We start from the raw sequence: 10315 nt of genomic DNA on the forward strand, positions 1-10315 counted from the left end.
ATAGGGACCTTAGATTGTAAGCTCATTGGGGCAGGGACTGGTGGGAAAGGGATAGGGACCTTAGATTGTAAGCTCACTGGGGCAGGGACTGATGGGAATGGTGTATAATCTCTGTACAGCGCTGCAGGATAAGTTGGCGCTATATATAAAGGCTAATACCGGGGAAGATGGCGCCTGGGTACATATAACAACTTACCTGGTGCGTGAAACTCATAGACTCTGAATACCCCGGGGCTTAACATGGAGACTTTAAACTGCTCCCAGGCCAGTAGCGTGACGCAGATATACTCATCGGATGGGATCTGCCGCAGAAAACCGAACAGTTAAACGAGGCAGTTACGGGCAGGGCTGTATGTATATATATATATATATATACTGGGGGGGCAGCAGCACGGGGGCAATAGCACAAAGCGGAAAGAATTACCCCATCAAAGTGCAGCTTCACTTTCCCGTCCTCTATGTCGTAAGCGGTGACGAACTGATCCACCCTTTGCGCCAGCTGCAGAGAGACAAATAGCAACTGGGGTTATAGAACTGGAGGGGAGTTTGCCTTTCAGCCATTGGTCTGTTGTTTGTGCACAACTAATACTGTGATTGGGCCGCGGATATTAGGGAAACGGTTACCTCTTCTAATTCGCTCTCATCTACGACCAATCCGGTGACCATGGTGATCTCCATAACGGCGCTGCCAGATATATAGGGGTCGTCATCAGGCGCCTTATACCTGTAATAATAAAGTGTAATGTTCATCAGTAATTGCAGTTATTCACAGTGGGCTAACCAGTTCCCATAGCGACCCTGTTAGGGGTCCCCCTAGTGGCTTAAAAAGAGATCCCCAGAACCAAATGATCTACCAATAGGATCTCCACTGGGTCTGCCAGCAGCCACTGGGACTGCCTTCCCATTTACAAGTACCCAGAGGCACAAACAGCCCTCCCCCAGCCCAATAAATAGTGACTGTCTGTGGCACCTTACAGCCCCCCCTGGCATTCCCAGTACCCAGAGGCACAAACAGCCCCCCCAGCCAATAATAGTGACTGTCTGTGGCCACCTTACAGCCCCCCTGGCATTCCCAGTACCCAGAGGCCACAAACAGCCCCCCCAGCCCAATAAATAGTTGACTGTCTGTGGCACCTACAGCCCCCCTGGCCATTCCCAGTACCCAGAGGCACAAACAGCCCCCCCAGCCCAATAAATAGTGACTGTTCTGTGGCACCTTACAGCCCCCCTGGCCATTCCCATACCCAGAGGCCACAAACAGCCCCCCCCCCATCCCAATAAATAGTGACTGTCTGTTGGCACCTTACAGCCCCCCTGGCATTCCCAGTACCCAGAGCACAAACAGCCCCCCCCCCCCATCCCAATAAATAGTGACTGTCTGTGGCACCTTACAGCCCCCCTGCATTCCCAGTACCCAGAGGCCACAAACAGCCCCCCCAGCCCAATAAATAGTGACTGTCTGTGGCACCTTACAGCCCCCCTGGCATTCCCAGTACCAGAGGCCACAAACAGCCCCCCCAGCCCAAATTAAATAGTGACTGTCTGTGGCACCTTACAGCCCCCCTGGCATTCCCAGTACCCAGAGGCACAAACAGCCCCCCCCCCCAGCCCAATAAATAGTGACTGTCTGTGGCACCTTACAGCCCCCCTGGCATTCCCAGAGGCACAAACAGCCCCCAGCCCAATAAATAGTGACTGTCTGTGCACCTTACAGCCCCCCCTGGGCATTCCCAGTACCCAGAGGCACAAACAGCCCCCCCCAGCCCAATAAATAGTGACTGTCTGTGGCACCTTACAGCCCCCCTGGCATTCCATACCCAGAGCACAAACAGCCCCCCAGCCCAATAAATAGTGACTGTTGTGGGATTCTGCCTGCGCTTATGGGCCGCAGCCTGGGCCTCTGCATTAGCCATTATAGCCCCGTGCCAAAAGGCTGGAGTTATTCTGGCCATATCTGCACATTTTGGCACGGGATAACCTCAGCTTTCCTCACTTCCCCCTTTCCACCCCCCCCGTAAGCATTGGTTAATGTTCCCTTACACTCTTTCCCCTCTCTCTCCGGTTAAGCATTGGTATGTTCCCCTCTTACCCTCTTTCCACCCTCTCTCTCCGTAAGCCATTGGTACGTTCCCCTCTCCCCTCAACAGTAATGACTTTCTGGGTACCCCGCAGCCCCCACTTGGATCCGACAAAGAACCCAATGACCTACCCCTCTGCCCCCCTCTGTTCCCCAACAGGTACAGACTGTCTACAACATCATCAGCCCGCCGCAGGAAAAATGCCAATTTCATCTCAAAATTGGGAAGAAGCTGAACTGTTAAGTATTTGATTTTATACCTTTTCTGACCCAAAAAGAAGCAATGCAGTTCTTCCAGTTGCCACACAGTGACAGCAGAGCTCCCCAGAGCTCACAAGAAGTTGCTGTGATCCAATACACTTCGATTGGGCAGTAGGTTCATTTCATTCTAACAATCCTGATTCTACTTTTGCTCTGGATCTGATGGACTCTCAGTAAGTAGCTCCTAACCATGGCCGTGTCTGTGTCTGTCCTGTGTAGGGAAGCCGAGGCAGTCCATATTTGATTCTGATAAGTCCGGAGCCATCCCTATAGAGGCCTGTGCCAGGTAAGGGTCATCATGTTGGCTTAGTGTAACTGTCACTGTGTCTGTCCCTTTCCCTTCCCTGCACTGCTGGTTCTGACTCCTGATACAACTCCCCAATATCCATTCATCCCTCATTCTCACTGGGTTTATAGTTATGTGTAACTGTCACTGTGTCTGTCTTTCCCTCCCTGCACTGTGGTTTGACTCCTGATACAACTCCAATACCCATTCATTCCTCTTCTCATCTGGTTTATAGTTATGTGTAACTGTCACTGTGTACTGTCCTTTCCCTTTCCCTGCACTGCTGGTTCTGACTCCTGATACAACTCCCAATATCCTTCATCTCTCATTCTCACTGGGTTTATGTTTATGTGTAACTGTCACTGTGTCTGTCCTTTTCCCTTCTCTGGCACTGCTGGTTCTGACTCTGATACAACTCCCCAATACCCATTCATTCCTCATTCTCACTGGGTTTAATAGTTATGTGTAACTGTCACTCGTGTCTGTCCCTTTCCCTTCCTGCATGCTGGTTCTGACTCTTGATACAACTCCCCATATCCTTCTTTCTCATTCTCACTGGGTTTATAGTTATGTGACTGTCACTGTGTCTGTCCCTTTCCTTCCCTGCACTGCTGGTTCGAGTCCTGATACACTCCCCAATATCCATTCATTCCTCATTCTCACTGGGTTTTATAGTTATGTGTAACTGTCACTGTGCCTGTCCCTTTCCCTTCCCTGCACTGCTGGTTCTGACTCCTGATACAACTCCCCAATATCCATTCCTCATTCTCACTGGGTTTATAGTTATGTGTAACTGTCACTGTGTCTGTCCCTTTCCCTTCCCTGCACTGCTGGTTCTGACTCATGATACAGAGGCACCCAAGATGCCTATTGGATGTACATGCCCTGCCCCCTGATACAGTTGACCCCTAAGAGGCGCCAGTCACACTGTTATGTTGAATAATGTCCTGATTTTTTTTTTTGGCCAAAATCTCAGAAAACAGGGAGTGGGGGAAAGTGTTTCCAATAATTGAATTTATTCCTGTAAACTCCCCCCGAGCGCTAGCCAATCCCCCGTCTCACAAATGAGAGTTTAACGCCAATAAGTTCCGTTTGCGGAATCCCCAGGAAGCGCCTCCGGGAGGCAGATTTCAGGCATTTCCCCTTCGAGGAAAGCTGAGGTTTCCCGTGCCAAAATGTGCAGATATGGCAGAATAACTCCCAGCCTTTGGCACGGGGCTATAATGGCTAATGCAGAGGCCCCAGGCTGGGCCCCATAGCGCAGGCAGAATCCCACAGACAGTCACTATTTATTGGGCTGGGGGGGCTGTTTGTGCCTCTGGGTATGGGGAATGCCAGGGGGGCTGTAAGGTGCCCCAGACAGTCACTATTTATTGGGCTGGGGGGGCTGTTTGTGCCTCTGGTACTGGATGCCAGGGGGCTGTAAGGTGCCACAGACAGTCACCTATTTATTGGGCTGGGGGGCTGTTTGTGCCCTCTGGGAATGCCAGGGGGGCTGTAAGGTGCGCACGAGACAGTCACTATTTATTGGGCTGGGGGGGGCTGTTTGTCGCCTCTGGGTATGGGAATCCAGGGGGGGCTGTAAGGTGCACAGACAGTCACTATTTATTGGGCTGGGGGGGCTGTTTGTGCCTCTGGGTACTGGGAATGCCAGGGGGGCTGTAAGGTGCCACAGACAGTCACTATTTATTGGGCTGGGGGGGCTGTTTGTGCCTCTGGGTACTGGAATGCCAGGGGGGCTGTAGTGCCACAGAACAGTCACTATTTATTGGGATGGGGGGGGGGTGTTTGTGCCTCTGGGTACTGGGAATGCAGGGGGCTGTAAGGTGCCACAGACAGTCACTATTTATTGGGAGGGGGGGCTGTTTGTGCCTCTGGGTACTGGGAATGCCAGGGGGGCTGTAAGGGTGCACAGGACAGTCACTATTTATCTGGGCTTGGGGGGGCCTGATTTGTGCTCTGGGTACTGGAATGCCAGGGGGCTGTAAGGTGCCACAGACAGTCACTTATTTATTGGGCTGGGGGGGTTTGTGCCTGCTGGTACTGGGAATGCCAGGGGGGCTGTAAGGTGCCACAGACAGTCACTATTTATTGGGGCTGGGGGGCTGTTTGTGCCTTGGGTACTGGGAATGCCAGGGGGGCTGTAAGGTGCCACAGACAGTCACTATTTATTGGGTGGCGGGGGGCTGTTTGTGCCTCTGGTTACTGGGAATGCAGGGGGCTGTAAGGCTGCCACAGACAGTCACTATTTATTGGGTGGGGGGGGGCTGTTTGTGCCTCTGGGGTATGGAATGCCAGGGGGGGCTGTAAGGTGCCACAGACAGTCACTATTTATTTGGGGGGTGGGGGGGGGGGGGCTGTTTGTGCCTCTGGGTACTGGGAATGCCAGGGGGGCTGTAAGGTGCCAGCAGACAGTCACTATTTTTGGGCTGGGGGGGCTGTTTGTGCCTCTGGGTACTGGGATGCCAGGGGGGCTGTAAGGTGCCACAGACAGTCACTATTTATTGGGCTGGGGGGCTGTTTGTGCTCTGGGTACTGGCTGGTTGGGTTTCTGGGGGGTGGGGGGAGGGGAAAAATGGCCCGGGTGGGGTTGGCGCGTGTGGGGCCCAAAGGGTGGGGGGATGGGGGGGAGGGTCGGAGAGCACTGGTAAAAAAAAAAAGAAAAATAAAAAAAAAAAACGGAGGGTATTGCATGTATGAAAGCTATTCAGGCGGGACAGGTGCGGAAGCAGTCCCCCCCCCCAACCCACACTAACTTCCCCCATTCCCCCCCAATGCTCACCCACTTAATTACCCCCCACTAATACCATTAAAATTTATTTTTTTTTTTATTTTTTTTTTGAGAGTTTTTTGTTAAGAAGAGTACAAAATTTTTATTTGGTTTTATTATTTTCTGTCTTTTTTAAAGCTTTTAGTTTATTTTTTTTTGTTTGTTTTGTTTTTTTGTATGTTTTTGATTTTTTTTTTATTTTTTTTTTTTTTATCTTTTTTTTTTTGTTTTTTTTGTTTTTTTGTTTTTTAGAATTTTTTTAATTTATTTTTGTGGCGATTTTTATTTATTTTTTTTTTTTTATTTTTTAGAAATTAGAATACTATTAAAAATAACGTAAAAGTCTAAAAAATTTTTATGGTTTTTTTTTTTTTAGAATTTTTTTTAAATTTTTTATGTTTAGATTTTTTTTTTTATTTTTTTTTTTTTTTTTTTTTTTTTTTTTTTTTTTTTGTTTTTGTTTTTTATTTTTTATTTTTTATTTTTTTTTTTTTTTTTTTTTTTTTTTTTTATTTTTTTTTTTTCTTTTCGCATTTTTTTTTTTTTTTTTTTTTTTTTTTGTTTATTTAAGGGGGGGCTGAGGGGGATATGGGGTCGACTAGGCCTTTTGGTTTTTTGGTGTTTTTTATGTGCCTCTGGGTAAGTACTTGGCGGGAGTCAAAGTGGGGGTTGGGGGTTGTTGGGAAAATGGTGGGGGGCCAAGGGGCAATGGCGGAAGCTAGGTACGAGAGCTAGGGCTGTAAAAAGGCTTGCCACACAGACACCAAGCCGGGAGTCCCCCCTCCACCCCAATCCCACCCCCCACCACCAACTTAAATCCCATTTCTAGATTTTTTTGTTATTTCTTTCCATTTTTTTTTTTTCTTTTTTTATTCGCTTTTTTAAAAAAGAGACTATTTTTTTTAGTGAATACAATATATCTTTTTATTGTTATTTTTTTTTTTTTTTGTTTTATTTTTTTTTTTTTTTTAATTATAATTCTTATCATTTTTTTTTTTTTACTATTTTTTTTAAAGTATTTTTTTTTTTTTTTTTTTTTTTTTTTTTTTTTTTTTTTTTTTTTTTTTTTTTCTTAAAAATTTATTTTTTTTTTATTTTTTTTTTTTTTTTATTTTTTCTTATTTTTTTTTTTTTTTTTTTTTTTTTTTTTATTTTTTTTTTTTTTTTTTTTTTTTTTTTGTTTTTTTTTTTTTTTTTTTTTTTTTAGTTAAGTTATAAAATTATTTTCTTTTTTTTTTTTTTTTTTATTTAAATTTAAATTTTTTTTTTTTTTTTCATTTTTTTTAATTTTTTTTTTTTTTTTTTATTTTATTTTTTTTTTTTTTATTTTTTTTTTTTTTTTTTTGTTTTTTTCTTTTTTTTATAACTAATATTTTTTTTTTTTTTTTTTTTTTTTTTTTTGTTTTTTTTTTATTTTTTTTTTTTTTTTTTTATTTTTTTTTTTTTTTGTTTTTTTGATTATATGTAAAAAATTTTTTTTTTTTGTTTTTTTTTTTTTTATTTTTTTTTAATAAAAGTTAACAAAAATAAAATTTTTTTTTGTTTTGTTTTTTTTTTTTTTTTTTATTGGGCGAATGGGGGATGAGGGGGTGGGAGCAGGGGGAGCGGCTGTTTTTTCTTTTTTGGGGTTTTTTTTTTGTTTGTCATTTTTTTTGTTTCTGTGTTTTTTTTGTGGATTTTTTCTTTGCCCCTCTTCTTGGGGTCTTAAGCAAACCTTTTTTTTTTTGTTTTTTTTTTTTCTTTTAACTTTGTTGTTTCTTTCCATTTCCTTTTTTTTTTTTTTTTTTTGTTTTTTTATTTTTTTTTTTTTTTTTTCTTTGTGCTCCTCTTTTTTTTTTTTTTGTTTTTTTTGTTTTGTTTAATTTTTTTTAACAATTGGGGGGGAGAAGGATTAGGGCCAGGGTTCCGACCCCCCCCACCAGTGGCCTGCATGGCTCTACTCAGCCCCCAGACACGGCGTCACCCCCCGCCCCAGGTCCTACCCCTGCCGAGTACCGGACCTCGTTACCCGTGGGGGCAGAATCCCCTTCTCCCCCTCCTCCGTAAGAGGGGAACATACCAATGGCTTACGGTGGGAGAGGGTGGAAAGGGGTAATAGGGGAACATACCAATGGCTTACGGAGAGAGAGGGTGGAAAGGGGTAAGAGGGGAACATACCAATGGCTTACGGAGAGAGAGGGTGGAAAGGGGGTAAGAGGGGAACATACCAATGGCTTACGGGGGAGAGGGTGGAAAGGGGGTAAGAGGGGAACGTACCAATGGCTTACGGAGGGAGAGGGTGGAAAGGGGTAAGAGGGGAACATACCAATGGCTTACGGAGAGAGAGGGTGGAAAGGGGTAAGAGGGGAACATACCAATGGCTTACGGAGGGAGAGGGTGGAAAGGGGTAAGAGGGGAACATACCAATGGCTTACGGTGGGAGAGGGTGGAAAGGGGTAAGAGGGGAACATACCAATGGCTTACGGAGAGAGAGGGTGGAAAGGGGTAAGAGGGGAACATACCAATGGCTTACGGAGGGAGAGGGTGGAAAGGGGTAAGAGGGGAACATACCAATGGCTTACGGGGGGGAGGGTGGAAAGGGGGTAAGAGGGGAACGTACCAATGGCTTACGGAGGGAGAGGGTGGAAAGGGGGTAAGAGGGGAACGTACCAATGGCTTACAGAGAGAGAGGGTGGAAAGGGGTAAGAGGGGAACATACCAATGGCTTACGGAGGGAGAGGGTGGAAAGGGGTAATAGGGGAACATACCAATGGCTTACGGAGGGAGAGGGTGGAAAGGGGTAAGAGGGGAACGTACCAATGGCTTACGGAGAGAGAGGGTGGAAAGGGGTAAGAGGGGAACATACCAATGGCTTACGGTGGGAGAGGGTGGAAAGGGGTAAGAGGGGAACATACCAATGGCTTACGGAGGGAGAGGGTGGAAAGGGGTAAGAGGGGAACATACCAATGGCTTACGGAGGGAGAGGGTGGAAAGGGGTAAGAGGGGAACATACCAATGGCTTACGGTGGGAGAGGGTGGAAAGGGGTAAGAGGGGAACATACCAATGGCTTACGGAGGGAGAGGGTGGAAAGGGGTAAGAGGGGAACATACCAATGGCTTCCGGAGGGAGAGGGTGGAAAGGGGGTAAGAGTGGAACATACCAATGGCTTAGGGAGGGGTTCAGGGCAGGCAGCTAAAGGGGCAGTGGAACAGACACAATTGTGCCAATCAGGGGAGGAATAAGAAGCAGGACGTACGTGTACAGTGGCAATCCCATTGGCAGTCGGGGTGCTTACGATGAGATCCTCAGGAAGGGGCACCTGTATGAAACACAAGTTGATGAGATTTACAGCGCAGGTGGGTGGCCGATGTGGCGGACACAATTTGCCCCCCAGTGCAGATTAATATTTTGCTAGGGGGGTGGGTTGAAGGTGGCATTGTGGGTATACCCGTACCTCTTCTGGCCTTGTGAATGACGAGGTCTCTGTCAGCCTATAATTCTTGAAATCACCGGATTTTTTGTAGGACACCTGGACGGCCATGTTTAAGGTGAGCTTCTTATCCACAATGGAAACCTCGGTCAAAGCTTCAAGGGCAATGGCTGTGTCCTGTTCCAAAGCACATACAGATAGTAATGAGAGCCAGCAATGTCTTCTAAACACCCCAGGCTGTTCCTGCTGAATTGTGCTTAGTACAGGGGGATCCCTATGCTGCCATAGTTTTATGGTATCTCTCTGTACAGGCTATGAGCAAACTTAGGGGGCTGTTCCTGCTGAATTGTGCTTAGTACAGGGGAATCCCTATGTGCCATAGTTTTATGGTATCTCTCTGTACAGGCTATGGGCAAACTTAGGGGGCTGTTCCTGCTGAATTGTGCTTAGTACAGGGGAATCCCTATGTGCCATAGTTTTATGGTATCTCTCTGTACAGGCTATGAGCAAACTTAGGGAGCTGTTCCTGCTGAATTGTGCTTAGTACAGGGGAATCCCTATGTGCCATAGTTTTATGGTATCTCTCTGTACAGGCTATGAGCAAACTTAGGGGGCTGTTCCTGCTGAATTGTGCTTAGTACAGGGGAATCCCTATGCAGCCATAGATTTATGAATGCCCCAGTATTAGTAAATGGTGCATCATGGGGCGGGGCACTAGGTACCTGAGTAGAGTAAAAGCCGCCGCCGTATCTCTGTTGCTCTTTCAGCCAGCGCACCACTGGATTATAATAGTCCTTCTGTGCCAGTTTCAGGTACATAAGGAGGGCGTAGGCCGTTGTTTCCACCATGCGTGCTGACTCGGCACCGGGCGCCGTCGGGTTCACTTTTTTGAGAGAATCTTTCCAGTACCGCACAATAGGCAAATCACCTAGAAGAGAAGGCACGCCGGCTTAGACATATTCCCTGCTATAGTACTTACACATCAACCAATGACAAGGTTGCTTTTATTATTCTGTCTCTATTCTGCCGGTAAAAGCCAAATGCTGATTGGCTGCTATGGTTTATCAGACTGGGACAATTGCAACCCACATGTTGATCCCCATATGCATTGTCAGACTAGGGTGCAAGGGGCCCACCATGGCTGACACTTAGGGGGGCCCCCACCCCAGTCCACAGCTAACCACACTCCCCCCCATAGCGCTTAAACACTCATGATGTGAGAAAGGAGCACTGGCACCCACAATTGCCGGCAGGGGGTGGGGCCTGGGTCGGCGGGAGTCGTAGGGTGTTTTTTCCCAGTGTCCCGCTGGCCTAGTCTAACCCTGCCCATGTGATCGCAGTTGGGGGAATTCTAGAACTTCCCGCCCCAGTAGAGCTCTCAGTTGTTCTAGACCAGCGTGGCCTCCGCTGCTTCCTCCCACCTGGCAGTGGAGACAGAGGACTCAGCACAGGGCACAGGGGGGCTGAGATGAAGGACGGACCGGGGGCAACTGGTACAAGTGGGGGGGGGG

The 10315-nt window shown here is 46.8% G+C and overlaps 1 protein-coding gene across 1 annotated transcript in view; it reads right to left on the reverse strand.

The window, feature by feature from the left end:
* Positions 1–10315, reverse strand: part of c5 (complement component 5) — a gene marked incomplete in the record, with an annotated part of 50125 nt that overhangs the window by 7306 nt on the left and 32504 nt on the right. Inside the window, 3 exon segments of the mRNA NM_001204059.1 lie at positions 8628–8693; positions 8829–8981; positions 9527–9732. Coding sequence (NP_001190988.1) covers positions 8628–8693; positions 8829–8981; positions 9527–9732 — 425 coding nt within the window.

Source organism: Xenopus tropicalis, chromosome 8 (assembly GCF_000004195.4).
Source record: "Xenopus tropicalis strain Nigerian chromosome 8, UCB_Xtro_10.0, whole genome shotgun sequence".
NCBI classification, from domain to species: Eukaryota; Metazoa; Chordata; class Amphibia; order Anura; family Pipidae; genus Xenopus; species Xenopus tropicalis.